Source organism: Dendrobates tinctorius, unplaced genomic scaffold, assembly GCF_039654945.1.
Source record: "Dendrobates tinctorius isolate UK_male_01 unplaced genomic scaffold, ASM3965494v1 ptg000144l, whole genome shotgun sequence".
NCBI lineage: Eukaryota > Metazoa > Chordata > Amphibia > Anura > Dendrobatidae > Dendrobates > Dendrobates tinctorius.
Genome location: NW_027361811.1, coordinates 11,901,077 through 11,920,853, shown reverse-complemented (window position 1 = coordinate 11,920,853; position 19,777 = coordinate 11,901,077). Strand labels below are relative to the sequence as shown.

The following is a 19,777-nucleotide window of genomic DNA, read 5'->3' as shown; positions in this document are numbered from 1 at the left end:
ATGATTTTTTAATTGTACCGCTGTACGTTATAAACTTCTGTAAAGCCCTTGTGGGTTCAAAGTTCTCACCACATATCTAGATAAGTTCCTTGGGGGGTCTAGTTTCCAAAATGGGGTCACTTGTAGGGGGTTTCCACTGTTTAGGTACATCAGGGACTCTCCAAACGTGACATGGCGTCCAATCTGAATTCCAGCCAATTTTGCATTGAAAAAGTCAAACGGCGCTCCTTCCATTCTGAGCTCTGCCATGCACCGAAACAGTGGTTCCCCCCCACATATCAGGTATCTGCGTACTCAGGACAAATTGCACAATAACTTTTGCAGTCCAATTTCTCCTGTTACCCTTGGTAAAATAAAAAAAATTGAACCTGAAGTATTTTTTTAATGAAAAAAAGTTAGATGTTCATTTTTTTTTAAATATTCAAAAAAATTCCTGTGACGCACCTAAAGGGTTAATAAACTTCTTGAATGTGGTTTTGAGCACTTTAAGGGGTGCAGTTTTTAGAATGGTGTCACTTTTGGGTATTTTCTATCATATAGACCCCTCAAAGTGGCTTCAAATGTGATGTGGTCCTAAAAATAAAATGGTGTTGTAAAAATGAGAAATCGCTGGTCAACTTTTAACCCTTATAACTTTCTAACAAAAAAAAATTTTGGTTCCAAAATTGTGCTGATGTAAAGTAAACATGTGGGAAATGTTAGTTATCAAGTTTTTTGTGTGCCGTATCTCTGTGATTTAAGGGCATAGAAAATCAATGTTGGAAAATTGCGAAATTTTCAAAATTTTCGCCAAATTTCCGTTTTTCTCACAAATAAACGCAAGTTATTTGAATGAAATTTTACCACTAACATGAAGTACAATATGTCACGAGAAAACAATGTCAGAATCACCGGGATCCATGGAAGCGTTCCAGAGTTATGACCTCATAAAGGTACAGTGGTCAGAATTGTAAAAATTGGCCCGGTCATGAACGTGCAAACCACCCTTGGGGGTGAAGGGGTTAAAAGATGAAAAATGAGCTGTGATTGGTTGCTATCAGCAACAGTTTTCTTTGTAGACAGTTGTGGTAACTGAGGCTTATTATTCTTATCATTTCTATGGTGTTATCGTCCTTCTGTAAAGCTGGAAAAAAAACAATTTATTACCGTGACAACATAGACCACCCTCTGACACAGACTGCAGGGGGAGCCCAGTATCACACAGGATAGGATTAGATTGTGATGGACTCAGCTTCTGCTGAGCCGATTCTTTGAGTGGACCCTCTGGGCCGTGGCATCCACCCACCTAGGGAGAGCTGACCTAGTGAGGAACCACCCCCTATACAGGGAGCGTCAGGGGCAAGACCAAGGGGGTGAGCCACCATGACTGCTGGGACCAGACGGCCAGCTCGGGGAGACACTAGTGTCTGGCAGCAGGACGAGCAGGATGCAAAGCATAAAGCGAGGTCACTGGGTTTCTTCAATAAACGTGGTTTCAAGCTTTAATCAGGTGCAAGGCATAAACAGTGAAACACAGCAAAGTGCGTGTAAGGGCACGCCAAATGTTCAAGGCATAACACGTGCTAGAAAGCATACCAAGGTCCAAGGCAGGGTACGTGCTAGGAGACACAACAGGGTTTCAAGGAAGGATGCGTGCTAGGAGATATGCCAGGGTCCAAGACAGGGTGCGTGCTAGGAGACACGCCAGGGTCAAAGACAGGGTGCGTGCTAGGAGACTTGCCAGGGTCCAAGACTGGGTGCGTGCTAGGAGACACGCCAGGGTCCAAGACGGGGTGCGTGCTAGGAGACACGCCAGGGTCCAAGACGAGGTGCGTGCTAGGAGACACGCCAGGGTCCAAGACGAGGTGCGTGCTAGGAGACACGCCAGGGTCCAAGACAGGGTGCGTGCTAGGAGACACGCCAGGGTCCAAGACAGGGTGCGTGCTAGGAGACACACAAGGGTCCAAGACAGGGTGCGTGCTAGGAGACACGCCAGGGTCCAAGACAGGGTGCGTGCTAGGAGACACGCCAGGGTCCAAGACAGGGTGCGTGCTAGGAGACACGCCAGGGTCCAAGACAGGGTGCGTGCTAGGAAACACGCCAGGGTCCAAGACAGGGTGCGTGCTAGGAGACACGCCAGGGTCCAAGACAGGGTGCGTGCTAGGAGACACGCCAGGGTCCAAGACAGGGTGCGTGCTAGGAGACACGCCAGGGTCCAAGACGGGGTGCGTGCTAGGAGACACGTCAGGGTCCAAGACGGGGTGCGTGCTAGGAGACACGCCAGGGTCCAAGACAGGGTGCGTGCTAGGAGACACGCCAGGGTCCAAGACAGGCTGCGTGCTAGGAGACACGTCAGGGTCCAAGACAGGGTGCGTGCTAGGAGACACGCCAAGGTTCTAGACAGGGTGCGTGCTAGGAGACACGCCAGGGTCCAAGACAGGGTGCGTGCTAGGAGACACGCCAGGGTCCAAGACAGGGTGCGTGCTAGGAGACACGCCAGGGTCCAAGACAGGGTGCGTGCTAGGAGACACGCCAGGGTCCAAGACAGGGTGCGTGCTAGGAGACACGCCAGGGTCCAAGACAGGTTGCGTGCTGGGAGACACACCAGGGTCCAAGACAGGGTGCGTGCTAGGAGACACGCCAGAGTCCAAGACAGGGTGCGTGCTAGGAGACATGCCAGGGTCCAAGACAGGGTGCGTGCTAGGAGACACGCCAGGGTCCAAGACAGGGTGCGTGCTAGGAGACACGCCAGGGTCCAAGACAGGGTGCGTGCTAGGAGACACGCCAGGGTCCAAGACAGGGTGCGTGCTAGGAGACACGCCAGGGTCCAAGACAGGGTGTGTGCTAGGAGACACGCCAAGGTCCAAGGCAGAGTGCGATGGCATCGGACTCCGGACTACTGGCAATGACCGACAGGATCCAGGCATCAGGCTGTGGAAATCAGCTCCGGACATCAGGCCGCAGTCATCTGGTTCTGAACCTCTGGCAGTGGTCGTCAGGTTTCGGGAATCCGGCAGGCAAGCCAGGGTTCAAGGCAGGGTGCGAGCTAGGAGGCACGCCAGGGTACAGGCTAGGCCTGTGCGTGCAAGAGGGCACGACAGGGTAAAGGCTAGGACCTGTACGTGCAAGAGGGCACGACAGGGTACATGGCAACACCTGCGCGTACTTTAGAGAAGTACGGGGAGGTATGCCAAGAAGCAGGCTAGTAATATATAAAGACGTTTGGCACAACTTCTAAAATGGTGGTGCACAAGTAGGATCCCAATCCGTATACTGGTATAAATAAACTTGGCACACACATGTAAATGATTGCAAGTGAGAAAGGGGGGGTTTAATAAGATGCAGTACATACAGTAAACGTTTCGGTCACAGCGACCTTCGTCAATGTACTGAAAACAAAAATTACAAAATTTACAAAATTTCAAATAAATCAAACAAAGTATATACAATATAGATAATCTTGGGTACAGATATGTGCAAAAATGATATTATGCTGTATACCTATTACAAATTATAGCAAAAAATTGTAATTCTGAATTTAATGATTACAGACATACTGAAAGACTCAAAATTATATATAAGCACGTACCTATATAGTGTACGGGCTGCACTTGTGTATAGGGCAACCTGTTCTATAAAGAGAGAATATTATGTTGCAGATGTTTTTATAAGCCCGTGCCTAAGTCACCATGTGCCCATAATGTTGAAATGATGTTACATACCATAGAGAATAATGTTAGAGCATGGAGGGTTAATTGTCTCCTTAAAAGAGCCTGAAATAAAAGGTACTCATGTAACCTATATGAGCCATGCTACTGGTTGTGAGTAATGTGACAGTGATAAGGTATCTTACCGGTGGTGATAACGTGGAACAGAAAATAGCCTGGACGCGGTTTCCACCGCTTGTCTCCCGTGGTGTGAGGGGTGCGCTGGTCTGTGTTATATACACGGAGATTGTCCCCGCTAACCGGAAGTTCTAGGGCGGAAGTGCCTTAGCGTGCGGTCCAGCAGAACCCTCCAGTGTGTTCCACAGACAGGAAGGACGTGGACAAGGGGCGTGCTCGATATCCATCAATCATTATGGGTTACAAGCTCTGTTATACTTAGAGTGCTGATGTATCTGGATGTGACTTAGTGCAGCGGTACAAAGGCTCTCTATCATTGTGCTGTTCAAGTGGGAAGGTGATCATTGTGATTCCATGTTTTACTGAGAGTAAGATCAATTCCGGGGGTTCTGTAATAAAGATTCATAGTGTTAGTATAATGTACATTACAATTACAATTGTGTCACAGCCTTATTATATACAGAGAATTGAATAAACATCACAATATAGCCATTGTTGAGAATGAAATTTATGATGACAAAAAGGATTGCACGTCATACACTTTGTTTAACCCCTTAGGTGCTAATGTGTTCAACTCATGAATCCAAAATGCCTCTCTTCTTTTAAGTAACAAAATACGGTTGCCTCCCCTGCGTGGTGTATGGACCTGCTCTATTATTTGAAATTTTAATTGAGCAATGTTATGGCCTGCTGTGATAAAATGGAATGGAATAGGGAGGAGTAAGTTTTTGCACCTAATTGTGGATTTATGTTTGGAAATCTGGTCCCTGATGAGCTGTGTGGTTTCCCCTACATAGAGGAGCCCACAGGGACATTTTATCAGATATACCACAAAGGTCGTGTTACATGTGTAATAGTCCTTGATATTATACCTTTTACCAGTATAAGGATGGAGGAATTGGTTTTACCAGTATAATGGTCCTATGACGTGCAATCCTTTTTGTCATCATAAATTTCATTCTCAACAATGGCTATATTGTGATGTTTATTCAATTCTCTGTATATAATAAGGCTGTGACACAATTGTAATTGTAATGTACATTATACTAACACTATGAATCTTTATTACAGAACCCCCGGAATTGATCTTACTCTCAGTAAAACATGGAATCACAATGATCACCTTCCCACTTGAACAGCACAATGATAGAGAGCCTTTGTACCGCTGCACTAAGTCACATCCAGATACATCAGCACTCTAAGTATAACAGAGCTTGTAACCCATAATGATTGATGGATATCGAGCACGCCCCTTGTCCACGTCCTTCCTGTCTGTGGAACACACTGGAGGGTTCTGCTGGACCGCACGCTAAGGCACTTCCGCCCTAGAACTTCCGGTTAGCGGGGACAATCTCCGTGTATATAACACAGACCAGCGCACCCCTCACACCACGGGAGACAAGCGGTGGAAACCGCGTCCAGGCTATTTTCTGTTCCACGTTATCACCACCGGTAAGATACCTTATCACTGTCACATTACTCACAACCAGTAGCATGGCTCATATAGGTTACATGAGTACCTTTTATTTCAGGCTCTTTTAAGGAGACAATTAACCCTCCATGCTCTAACATTATTCTCTATGGTATGTAACATCATTTCAACATTATGGGCACATGGTGACTTAGGCACGGGCTTATAAAAACATCTGCAACATAATATTCTCTCTTTATAGAACAGGTTGCCCTATACACAAGTGCAGCCCGTACACTATATAGGTACGTGCTTATATATAATTTTGAGTCTTTCAGTATGTCTGTAATCATTAAATTCAGAATTACAATTTTTTGCTATAATTTGTAATAGGGTATACGGCATAATATCATTTCTGCACATATCTGTACCCAAGATTATCTATATTGTATATATGTAATTGTAATGTACATTATACTAACACTATGAATCTTTATTACAGAACCCCCGGAATTGATCTTACTCTCAGTAAAACATGGAATCACAATGATCACCTTCCCACTTGAACAGCACAATGATAGAGAGCCTTTGTACCGCTGCACTAAGTCACATCCAGATACATCAGCACTCTAAGTATAACAGAGCTTGTAACCCATAATGATTGATGGATATCGAGCACGCCCCTTGTCCACGTCCTTCCTGTCTGTGGAACACACTGGAGGGTTCTGCTGGACCGCACGCTAAGGCACTTCCGCCCTAGAACTTCCGGTTAGCGGGGACAATCTCCGTGTATATAACACAGACCAGCGCACCCCTCACACCACGGGAGACAAGCGGTGGAAACCGCGTCCAGGCTATTTTCTGTTCCACGTTATCACCACCGGTAAGATACCTTATCACTGTCACATTACTCACAACCAGTAGCATGGCTCATATAGGTTACATGAGTACCTTTTATTTCAGGCTCTTTTAAGGAGACAATTAACCCTCCATGCTCTAACATTATTCTCTATGGTATGTAACATCATTTCAACATTATGGGCACATGGTGACTTAGGCACGGGCTTATAAAAACATCTGCAACATAATATTCTCTCTTTATAGAACAGGTTGCCCTATACACAAGTGCAGCCCGTACACTATATAGGTACGTGCTTATATATAATTTTGAGTCTTTCAGTATGTCTGTAATCATTAAATTCAGAATTACAATTTTTTGCTATAATTTGTAATAGGTATACAGCATAATATCATTTTTGCACATATCTGTACCCAAGATTATCTATATTGTATATACTTTGTTTGATTTATTTGAAATTTTGTAATTTTTGTTTTCAGTACATTGACGAAGGTCGCTGTGACCGAAACGTTTACTGTATGTACTGCATCTTATTAAACCCCCCCTTTCTCACTTGCAATCATTTACGTGTGTGTGCCAAGTTTATTTATACCAAGAAGCAGGCTAGGGCCTGCTCGTGATTTAGAGAGCACGCAAAGCACAGTGCACAGACAGCGTGGGTGCAAGGAAGCACAGAGAGCACGGCTGGGGAACTGGCTAGCTGGTTGGGCTGCGACACAGACGGGCAAGACTGAGGCGAACCCGGCTGAGGCATAACAGGCGACACAGCTGTCACTGGCCAACGAGCACGGCTGAGGCACAGACAGGAGGCTAGGAAGGCAAGGCGAGGCAAGGTACAGAGCAAGGAATGGAACGTAGGCAGTAGCACAGAGCCGGGTACAAGAGAAGAGAAGCGGAGCGTATGCTAGAGTCCAGAGCCGGGTACAGAGACATAGAGCTAGCAGCAGAGAGTAGGCCGAAGCCCAGAGCCGGTCAAGGCAGAGCCTTGAGACTAGCCTGGAAATGTGCAAGAGAGCACCATAGGTCAGCGAGCAGAGATGGTGCGTGTGCCAGGAGGCACAACAGAGCACCAGGCAGAGAAAAGGACTAGCAGTGGAGCGTAGGCCGAAGCCCAGAGCCGGGTCAAGGAAGAACCTTGAGACTAGCCTGGAAATGTGCTTGAGAAGCACCATAGGTCAGAGAGCAGAGGAATGGTGCGTGTGCCAGGAGGCACAACAGAGCACCATAGGTAAGAAAGGAGGAATGGTGCATGTGCCAGGAGGCACAACAGAGCACCATAGGTAAGAAAGGAGGAATGGTGCGTGTGCTAGGAGGCACAACAGAGCACCCTAGGTCAGAACAAGGAAGACCAGGCAGAAACAGGGAAGCGGAAGCAGTACAAGGAAATCATAGCATAGACAAAACATGGCAAAGCAGGCAAAGGCAGAGAACACAGGAAGGACTACAAGTCCAAGCATGACAGAGACAAAACATGGCACAAAGGACAACACAAGACATGGCACAGGACAAGAGGCAGAGTACAAGCACTGAGCGTGTGCAGAGACGCACGATAGGGCAAAGTGCAGGGGCACACGACAGGGCAAAGTGCAGGGGCACAGAATACGGGGAGCGACCGAGCAGACCAAGCAGCCATGCAGGGAAGCAACCCGATTCTCAGGCCCCGACCATAGGAAGGGGCGGTCTGATATAGCACCATAGCACCTGCGCTTCCGGGTCAGAACCAGGGAAGGACTTCCGGTTCAGATCCTCCAGGGTCATAGAGAGCATTGCTAGATCAGACTAGGCTGGACCATAGAGAAGGTCACATGATCAGGGGCTCCAGAAACACTGAGAGGTTAGCTGGGTCAGACAGTGCTGGAACATAGGAAAGGTCACATGATCAGGGGCAGGACCACAGAGACAACCACAGCAGGCAGAGCAGAGACGGGCGCGCACACAGCAACGGCGTGCAGCCATGAGGTATCCGTGCGCATACACAATGCTCCAGGAGTCACGCAGCACAGCAGTCATGAGGTGCGCAGGCACACTGCTCCAGGAATCTTGCAGCATAGCAGACATGAGGTGCGCGTGCACACTGCTCCGGGGATCTTGCAGCATAGCAGACATGAGGTGCACGTGCACACTGCTCCAGGGATCTTGCAGCATAACAGACATGAGGTGCGCGTGCACACTGCTCCGGGGATCTTGCAGCATAGCAGACATGAGGTGCGCGTGCACACTGCTCCGGGGATCTTGCAGCATAGCAGACATGAGGTGCGCGTGCACACTGCTCCAGGGATCTTGCAGCATGGCAGACATAGCGGGCATGACATAGATACACAGCTCAGCAGTCAGTATCACACAGGATAGAATTAGATACACAGCTCAGCAGTCAGTATCACACAGGATAGGAATAGATACAAGGCTCAGCAGACAGTATCGCACAGGATAGGATTAGATACGCAGCTCAGCACACAGTATCACACAGAATAGAATTAGATACACGGCTCAGCACACAGTATCACACAGAATAGTATTAGATACACGGCTCAGCACACAGTATCACACAGAATAGTATTAGATACACGGCTCAGCAGACAGTATCACACAGAATAGTATTAGATACACGGCTCAGCACACAGTATCACACAGAATAGTATTAGATACACGGCTCAGCAGACAGTATCACACAGGATAGGATTAGATACACGGATCAGCACACAGTATCACACAGGATAGGATTAGATACACGGCTTAGCAGTCAGTATCACACAGGATAGGATTAGATGCACGGCTCAGCAGTCAGTATCACACCGGATAGGATTAGATACACGGCTCAGCAGTCAGTATCACACAGGATAGGATTAGATACACAGCTCAGCAGTCAGTATCACACAGGATACGATTAGATGCACGGCTCAGCAGTCAGTATCACACAGGCTAGGATTAGATACACGGCTCAGCAGTCAGTATCACACAGGATAGGATTAGATACACGGCTCAGCAGTCAGTATCACACAGGATAGGATTAGATACACGGCTCAGCAGTCAGTATCACACAGGATAGTATTAGATACATGGCTCTGCACACAGTATCACACAGAATAGTATTAGATACATAGCTCAGCAGTCAGTATCACACAGGATAGGATTAGATACATGGCTCAGCAGTCAGTATCACACAGGATAATATTAGATACACGGCTCAGCACACAGTATCACACAGAATAGTATTAGATACACGGCTCAGCAGACAGTATCACACAGAATAGTATTAGATACACAGCTCAGCAGTCAGTATCACACAGAATAGGATTAGATACACAGCTCAGCAGACAGTATCACACAGAATAGTATTAGCTACACGGCTCAGCAGACAGTATCACACAGAATAGGATTAGATACACGGCTCAGCAGTCAGTATCACACAGGATAGGATTAGATGCACGGTTTTTATGTGCAATATAATCATTATAATTTGTTATAACTAACCACAGTTGGTTACTATGCCCAGGCAACGCCGGGCTCTTCAGCTAGTATTTGAATAAATGTTCATGTTTAAAGTTCAAGAATAAATGTTAATTGTTGCTCATGGAAAAAAAAGACATCCCCTGAAAATAATCCCTAGCCCTTCTTTTGGAGCAAAAAATAATATAAGCCCCTAACTTATTTTTGGGAAAATACAGTATAAGAACACCACTGGTGAATAAGCCTAAAGACACGTACACACGTTCAGTATTTGGTCAGTAATTTACCTCAGTATCTGTAAGCCAAGACCAGCAGTGGGTGATAAATACAGAAGTGGTGACGTGTTTCTATTCTACTTTTCCTCTCCTGGTTTTGGCTTACAAATACTGATAGTGTGACCGTGGCCGTGCATTTCACCTTAGATAACCATCAAGCAAACAGTCCAGCCAATTAAAGAATCGGGTGTAGAAATCCAATGTGCCCAACCCTTATCTCCCAATCTTCGGCTTTGAGACAATCATGGGCACGACATAACCATTATTGGGGTGAACAGATAGGTATATGGGTGAAGGATTACCACTGAGCGAACTTAGCATTAGGTCTTGTTCACAATGTGTGAAATTGCTGCAGGTTTTCTGTCCAGACGCCACATGGAAAATCTGCTGTAAGCTACAGTGCCGTGTCAGTGGCGTTTTCAGAAACACATTTATACATTAAGGACAATCTCCGCATAGACTTTCAATGTTACCTTGTACAATGCAAGCACCAAGAAAGGCAGCATCAGCAAATGAACACAATAGACGCCCATGAAAAATGTCCCGCTTTATCTGAAGATACAGAAGATACCTGCAAGAAACCAAACACACACAACTTGTAATAGCCAGGATTTAAAAATCAGGCTTCTTTTCTTGAAGCTTATTTTCCATGAATTCATCCGATTTCCATGTGCAATATACCATATGTGTGCGTAAGTGATCAAATTGGGATTACAGCAGGTATGGACTGGGACTGAAATTCAGCCCTGGCATTTGAAATCACACAGGCTCATGTTGTCCCCGTCCCCAAGCTGCAGATGGGATATATTACTAATATTACCCTGGATGAGGGAAAGCAAGATTTACTACAAGACCAATGTTTCAACCCGTGGCCTGCTGGGGTAAGTGACGGAGTCAGAGACTTTGTGCTTCGTCACAGCTCTAAACAGTATTGGTGTCCTGAGAACACCGTTTCTGTTAACAACGCAGCAGACAAGGCGGCCCACGACCAGAAAGGCCCTTCTGGCATTTGCTAGAATTGTCAGATGGCCAGTCCAGCCGGATTTACATTTATTTAGGGATATGAAACAAACAAAATCACATTGTCCATGTGTGCTACCTGCACATGGGCCTAACAATTGCATGGCAGTCTCAGTTGCCAATTTAAAGAAGTTTCAATAAGAACTGTACTTTCAACAGATTTTGCAGAAATCAATAGCAGATGCGAATAAGAAACTGTAATGTATCTTATCAGAGAAATCTGCTACCTTCCTAATGTGAGTCACATCTCCTCCTCACTCCTACCTTCTGAGATTACCTTTCGCTCTGAGAAAATCCGTCTTGCTCAAGTCAAGAGGGAATGCCAGCTAAATGATGTGTCAAGTTACACAGCCTCTATGAAGAGGGGAGTAAAGATGTGTCAAGTTACACAGCCTCTATGAAGAGGGGAGTGGGAAGGAAACATGAGCCGCAGAGTGAGGAAATAAGCAGGAGAAGACATAGAAAGATCGTGATGAGCTCTCTAACAAGTCTTTTGCCTGATCCCATAGCTGGATTCACATCTACACAGCCATAATATCCTCCACGCTGCTGTCGCTTTTCTGTGTCCTAACTAGGGAATGAACAGCAGGATTTTTTCTATGTGGACTGTGATGTGTATAGGAGACATCATGGCAGCTAGTCTCCTTCCACTAGCTGAGTCAACTACAAATTATGAGACAGACCCTGTAGAGGGGACAAAGTGGCCAGAAATAGGGTTATTCCTCACGTACACACACAGGAAAAATGATTCTGAAATATTACTTTTTAAGTACAGTTACTGTTTAAATTCCAAATGTCATACTAAGCAGCATGTAATTATTGGGTTTCTGATCAGGAGATACTCCAGGTAGATGATATGCCATACAGTGGCTTACGAAAGTATTCACACACACACACACACCCTTGGCTTTTTACCCACTTTGCTACATTACAACCTGTGTTTAAACATTTTTGTACTCCGATTTGTATGTGATGCATCAGCACTAAATAGTCTATGTTGGTGAAGTAAAGCAAGAATAATATACCGGTAGGCAAAAATTAAATTTGTGGGATCCAATAACTAAAAATTGGCATGTGCATATGTATTCACCCCTTTTGCAAAAAAGATCCTAAAAATTTCTCCTGCAAGCAATTACCTTCATAAGTTTATTTGCTTATTTATTTGTTATTTTACTCATTTATATGGCACCATTAATTCCACAGCACTTTATAAACATTATTGGCTACATCCTTGACACGAAGTCCACCAGTGTTCAATCACATGGTCTGTCAGTATATACACACCTTTTCTGAAAGACCATAGAGGCTGCAACACCATTAAGTAGGATAAGATAATCCTTTAATCATCCCACCATGGGGAAATTCAGAGCATTACAGCAGCAAAGCAGGAACAAGTACACATACAGATGCATAAAGGCATTACATTGACAGTAGGTAGGTACATATAAGAAAAAAAAAAAGTAATAGGCACCACTAACCAAACAACACCCTGAAGACCAAGGAGATCTCCTAACAAGTCAGGGACAAAAGTAGTTGAGAAGTCCAAGTCACGGTTGCGTTATAAAAAAATATGCCAATAGCACTATCAAATCCATTGTCATCAAATGGAAATAACATGGTACCACCATAAACCTGCCAAGAGAGTGGCGCCTACCAAAACTCTTAGCCCGAGCATGGAGGGCATTAATCAGAGAGGCAGCACAGACACCAAAGGTAATCCTGAAGGAGTTGCAGAGTTCCCAACCAGAGACTGGAATATTTGTCAATATGACCACAATAAGTCTTAAACTCCATAGAGGAGGAATTTATGGAAGAGTGGGCAGAAAAAAACCTTTACTTACACAAAAAAAATTGTAAGGCTCGTTTTGAGTTTGCCAAAAGACATGTGGGAGACTCCCCAAATGTATGGAGGAAGGTGCTGTGGTCAGATGAGACTAAAATTCTTTTTGGCCACCAAGGTAAAATGCTATGTGTTGTGAGCTCTCTTGATCCGACTTTTGAGGCAAGACTCCCTCTGGTGGATACTGCTGGTAGTGGTGCATGATGTTAACCCAACAGCTGCAGAAGATAATTGGAGGAGTGGTGGTAGTGACCGGGACTACATAAGCAAGCAGACTTCTCTCAGTGACTGCTGGTGATACTCCTTTCTTTGCTTACTGAGGATTTCTGATCCTGCATTTTTTCAGCTAAGTGTCATTTGCTAAACCCTTTGCATCTGTTTTTGCCTTGCTGTCAGGGGTCAGCTTGCTCCCCCTGGGGCTGCTGGCTCCTACCCTGTATTTTTGTATCTTGTGTTTGTTTGCTCAGTCCCCTGCTGTATTAGCCTGTTGCTAGCCGCCAGTTCACACCTGAGTGTTGATATAGTGGGGGCAAGGTTGTTCAAACCTCAGTATTTTTGTATATCAGTCGTGTTGGAATTATTAGGGTTTTTGCGTGATTGCAGACAGTGCCTTTTCTGTCCTGTCCTATCTAGTCAGTGTGGGCCCCATCATTTGCTCAGTCTATTTTCTGGCTGTTTGTGCTTCATTTTGTCTCACCGACAATATGTTTTGGGGCTGTCTATTCCTTTGGAGATCTGCTCCGGGACAGTTTAGATTTCACCTTTCTGTCTTTAGGCTTAGTTAGTCCTCCGGCTGTGACAAGGCGTCTAGGGCAACGTAGGAATGCTCCACGGCTACTGCTAGTTGTGTTGTTAAGATCAGGGGTCTGCAATCCGCTGAGCGACCAACCTCTCTGGTGTTGTGGTGGCATAGCCTATTGTGCTCTCCTCCTCAGTGACCCATTAATAACAGCTATGTATACCAACTCAGTTCATCACCCCAAGAACACCATCCCCACAGTGAAACATGGTGGTGGCAGCATCATGCTGTGGGGATGTTTTTCAACAGCAGGGTCAGAGAAAATGGTCCGAGTCGAGTGGATGATGGATGGTGTAAAATGCAGGGATATTCTTGAGCAAAACCGGTTTCAGTCTGTCAGTGATTTGAAACTGGGAAGGATGTTTACCTTCCAACAATGACCCAAAGCATATTACTAGAGCAGCACTTGAGTGGTTTAAGGGGAAACATGTAAATGTTTTGGAATGGCCTAGTTAAAGCACAGGCCTTAATCTGAATCTGTAGTCAGACTTGAAGATAGCTGTTTACTAGAGAAAACCATCTAACCTGAAAGAGCTGGAGCAGTTTTGCTTTGAGGAATGGACAAAAATCCCAGTGGCAAGACGTGGAAAGCTCACAGAGACTTATCCAAAGCGACTTGCAGCTGCAATAGGAGGCTCTACAAATTACTGACTTTATGGGGGTGAATAATTATGCAAATTGAAGTTTTCAGTTAGTTTGTCCTATTTGTTGTTTGCTTCACAATAAAAACAAAACCAAATGTTCACAGTTGTAGAAAATGCGCGTTACATGAACTGATGCAAACTCTCAAAAGAAACTTCAATTCCAGGTTGTGAGGTAGCAAAACACAAAAAATGCTAAGGGGGTAAATACTTTTGCAAGTCACTGTACATGTTAGTAACAATTTAATATGTACAGTTGCAGTCTATTTCCTAAGGGCAGAAGACAATGAAAAAATGATGCATACGAAGGATATAACAAATTATTCAACACATACAAAAATCCCCTATAAATTTATAAAAAATAACCTTTTCATATGAATATATTAAAAGTAAAACATATAAGACGAAAGGAATTCCCCAAATATGAAACTATTTGGCCCCAGTGGTACTGATAAATGTTCTCACAATAGCCACAATAGAGAAGAGGGAGCCAATCAGGGCAAATGGGAGAAAATGTTGCTTAGCTGTGTACAGGACTCCCTAGGGTATTGTTAGGGTCATCCTATGTAGAGTAAGGGCGCCAATCTTGCATAGTTTTATAGAGTACCAACCTCCGCGATTAGGTAGAACTTCCTATATGGTTAGTTGAATAGGTAGAGTTAAGCATTTTGTATGGCCATTTATTGTTACCACAGGGGCCAAATAGTTTGATATTTTAGACATTCATTTTGTCTTGTGTGTTTTCCTTTTAATATACAGCTCTGGCAAAAATTAGGAGACCACTATACAAAATATTTAGTTTATAGAACAATAAATCCCGAATACATCTTTGAAAAACAGGGATGTGGCATGCAATCATGTCATCACATCCAAGCTGAATACACCAGCTCCAAATACCAATGATATACAGGAGAAAAATGGAGCCAGTGTTCAAAACTTATATAAAAGATTTGATTTTATTTAATGATAAACAAACACGTAACCAACAATTAATACCAGTGATAAATACAGAAACCACTGCCCCCAACCACTCTAATACCTCCAAAAATATCCCATATAAAGATGGAAAGGAGGGGTTATGGTAGTACAATGATGATAAATCATATTGCCAGAAGAATGACCATAGCCATCATGCTAAGTTCCCCAGTAAATAATTGTATTGCACAATCCCCAGACTTCCCTCTCTACCCCCTCCTAGTAAGCCTGGATGTTTCTTTTTATTATGTGCTGCACTTTATAATGTTCTAGGCCCTGTAGCTTTGTTGTCCCCAATGTCTGCAGCTTGACCTTGTCATAATGGACTGCCGTCTAAGGCTATGTGCACACGCTGCGGATCCTGCTGCGGTTCCGCAGCGTTTTTGGCCCTGCCGAACCGCAGCAGTTCCACAGACATGGTATAGTACCATGTTACCCTATGGGTTTTCAAAACTGCTGTGCTCACGCTGTGGTTTTTTCCGCGTGGTTTTGCTGTGGTTTACAAACCGCAGCATGTCAATTGTTTCTGCGGATTCCGCTGTGGTTTGGCACCTATTCCATTGTCCAGGTGCCAAACCGCAGGGGAAAACCGCAGGTCACTTTACCTGTGGTATTACCTGCGGATCTGCGCCAAAAAACCCGCAGGTGAATCCGCAGCGTGTGCACAATGCCTTAGAAATGTTAAGGATGGAGGCAACATGATGCTCACTGTATCCCTCTGCTAGTAAATCCAGAATCGAGCCCTGCTTTTCCTCACTTGAGACTTTTCTTTCCAACTCCTTTGGCATGGTTAAGGCTATGTGCCCACGTAGCGATTTTCAAGCGATTTTTTTCCTGAGCAGAAACGCATGCCCTTGCCAGGGAAATCGCATGCGCTTTTTGACACGCGTTTTTGACGCGATTGTCAAGCGTTTTCCCATGCGTTTTTGCTCATATAATTGATGGTATGTGGAATCGCAAAATTAATGAACATGCTGCGTTTTTTACCGCTAAGCGATTCCGCAGCAGAAAGACGCACCATTGGCACAACATGTGCGTTTTCTATTACAAATGCATGGAACGCTTATTTTAAGCGTTTCCGCGGCAGAATCGTGCGTTAAAAAACACCGCGGAAACGCTTAAAAACCGCTACGTGGGCACACAGCCTTAAAGATATTCTTTCATTCCTATTACTTTTGGGATAGCACTTATTTTGCCATCCAGCTTGTTCTATTGCAAGAGGATTGGGAACATCACAGCAGGATTTTTTATACTTTCCTTCGTTAAATAAGATTTGGTTCAGGTGATCACCTAATCAGAAGCACATTAAGTAGAATGAGGTGTACTCTGGTTGGAATTCAACTGACACTGGAATGGAATGGCTGTCAGACATGTAGAGAAGCTGATTTTTATGAAACTGTGCAGTGGTCTCTTAATTTTTGCCAGATCTGTATATATATGAATAAAGGTTATTTTTCATAAATTTAAAGGAGATTTTTTGCATATGATTCACACAGTTCTTAGCAATGTTTTTGATACATTTTTGAGTACACCGTATACTTTTTTTCTGAATGTAAAATTAACAGCATTTACAATAGCAGCAAAGTGGATGACTTTTCACTTAATCTCATCCATACGGTGCATTTTGGTTTGTTTATTTTTGTCTTTTGTCTGTTTTGTTTTTTTTACAAAATGTGACCAAAAATTCACTTTTGTTGCTTTAAAAAAAAAAAAAAAAAAATCCACAATATGTCAATTTCTTTTAAGGAGAAGTGCTTTTTTTCCCCCATTCATTTAAATGGTTATCCTAAATCCACAGGTCAAACCATTGGCTTGGTATTCTTTTGATACTTGTTTCCACAACAAAAAATGCATGAGTATGTTTACAAATCTACAAGTAAAATCAACACCATACATGAAACGTGAACCTAGCCTAAAGGTATGACTCTCATATGTATTTTTGTAAAGATGTGCTTCTAATCCTGGGAAAGCTATGCTTATACAAATATGTCTAATTCATGCCATAAACAGGTGGAGGTGTACTGTATAATAGATATATATATTATATACTGTATATATAAAACAAAACTGTTTCTTGAGAGTGGCGTTTAAGTCCTAGTAGTGTTTTGGGTCGTGGCCCAAATAAGATGACCGCATTCATGATATGTGACTTCAGCTGTAAAACAGAGCGGTCATGATGAAGTGAGTAACTTGTCAGTTATCCTAAACCGCTTCTGTCGCCAAGATGACATTCCATATGACAAGCCGGTGCACAATTGCAATCCAGTGTGAGCTGTAAATGTGATTAGTTGTTACTTTCCATAACATACCATTGTTCGGCTGTCACTTCTTCACTGCATCTGGACAAGTAACTCACTCACATCCACTAATGAAGGAAAGCCCTTTTTTATATAGTACAAATTCAAATAGTTTCTACTTCACGGGTGATTTGGATTGTTAAAAACAAAAAACATAACATTGTTCCTAATTTAATAGGGCAACTAGTTTAGAAAACTCATTACCCTGTTCCTCATTAGCAGTGCCAAGAATTTTGCACCCCCTAACTCATGAACCATTAGCACTCCCCAAGGATTTTTCACCGGTCCAGTATTAAACCCCATATTTCCAAAAAACATGTACTCTTTAATGTGGGAAATACTGATAGAAATATTGTTTGACCTTTTAGTTACTGAAATCAGTCAAAAAAAAATGTAAAAATCAAGTTAAATTGTTTTTATGCAACTTTTTTTTATTCTAGTCCTCTCCCTCCCCTCATCTGACATGCCTGGCTTGGCTTGTCATTCCCAACTATGAGAAAAGTTACCCCTTTGCCTCAGTCCAGAGCTTCTCACCTAGCCAAATCATATCTCATACTTTGTACTGACCAGGAGCAATACCCTGAAACACCGTGTCTGCATATTGAAATTCTGGTTTGGCTCTTTTATCCTAAGTCATATTACAAGGCTCACTAAAGAGTTGATATCGACTTTTAGGATCACTACTTCCAATAGGTGGCGCTAGAGTTCTAGTCCTCTTCCTTTCTGAAGAGACAATTTCACAGAGGAGGATGCATGCATGGCTATAAGTCTCCTTACACTGATATGCCAAGCTTTGCTTGTGACTCTCCACAAGGAGGAACGTTACCCCTTAGACACCTGTTGCACAATGTGAAATTCTGACTGACATCCAGAGCATAAATTCACATGCTTTGGAAATTTAACCCGCAGCCCTTTCTAATTTGAACAGTGGATAATTTATGCAGAGTGTGCGCATGGTTTCTTAAAATCTCATGCATTATACTGGAGGCTGTAGGACGCAGTTGATTTTCTGCAATGGTACACACAATGGAAAATCTACAGTATTTTTGCTACCGGTGTCTGTACCATCAACCAGCATATCTTTCATTGGTTTGTGTTAAAAGTACCAATCCAAGGGCAGCATCAATCAAAGCATGACTGCACCAGGCACAGTTGTGTCAAAAAGTGTTTGCCCCTTCCTGATTTCCCATTATTTTGCTTGTTTGTCACACTTAATTGTTTCAGATCACCATTTATTATTAAGGGAAAAAGAAATCCAAACCTACAGGGCATGATGTCCAGCGTTTGAACATCTTTTGGTCTACTTCACTTAGCCAGATAGGTCCTATTTAAGTGATTTCTTGATTTAGAACAGGTGTGACAGTAATCAGACCTGCATGTGGCTTAGAATTTGGACTCAGCTTCCCAAAGATGTGATAAACCACAGTTAATTTATATTTTAAGGGGGGGCAATCACTTTTTCACACAGGGCCCTGTAGGTTTGGATTTCTTTTTCATTTAATAATAAAGACCTTTATTTAAAAACTGCATTTTGTGATTACTTTTGTTATCTTAGTCTAATATTTACATTTGTTTGATGTTCTGAAATATTTACATGCAAAACAATAGGAAATCAGGAAGAGGGCAAACACTTTTTCACACAACTGTATATTTTTCTCTCAAACACTCTGGTGTTTCAGAGAAGATAGTGTTAAAGTACTGGGAAGTGGTTGGGGTTGGCATACTAGTTACATCTTTGCCTATGTTCCCCAGCTAGCGTTTCTCAGTGCTGCTGCAAGTGATAGACAGGTCTCTCCTATAGTGAGAGACCTGTCAATCATCTGGAGTGCTCCATGTCAGAAAAAATGATATCTAACTGCAATGTGTGCTGCCAGCGGTTTGGGCAGCAGGAATGATGTGACAGGTTCCCTTTAAAGGAATAGTAGTAACATTTAGCAAAATATCTATTTAACAACATGCTTCATTTGGTGTTTTTCCAGCTTAACACAAAATAACAGTTTGACAAGCGCCCCAGTGATCTTCCGTGAAAATAAATGTTACAAAGTGCGATGAGCAGGTGGCAGACAAATCACACCATTAGCTTCTACCCTGTTCATTTATAAATTGCTTTACTGTTCCAAAAGCAAAAAAAAAGGATAAAAGAGACCTATTTTTATAAGGCCAGTGACAGCCAGAGACATGTTACCAAGGGGTTGCTACATAAAATGCTGAAGTCACTTGTTTCCATCATTTCCACTTGCAGAGATATTTTTCCCTGACCTGCCAAAATAAAATGCACCTACCCATCGCATACTAATGATCCATCCTAGATCCCTGGGACCTGCTACCGATACTTAGTTTCACTGTAAACAATATTTGCAGACATAGAAAGGACCAAGGCCTCCTAAGG

At 43.5% G+C, this 19,777-nt stretch overlaps 1 protein-coding gene across 3 annotated transcripts in view; it reads right to left on the bottom strand.

Moving 5' to 3' along the window:
* FRMD3 (FERM domain containing 3) overlaps positions 1-19,777 on the bottom strand; it is a 245,599-nt gene that overhangs the window by 63,576 nt on the left and 162,246 nt on the right. For 2 of the 3 annotated variants that reach the window (XM_073546031.1, XM_073546029.1), the window contains exon 5: positions 10,290-10,387. In XM_073546031.1, coding sequence (XP_073402132.1) covers positions 10,290-10,387 — 98 coding nt within the window. Of the gene's footprint in view, positions 1-10,289; positions 10,388-12,677; positions 12,857-19,777 lie in introns of those variants that run through there. The other variant, XM_073546032.1, reaches the window with a different exon arrangement.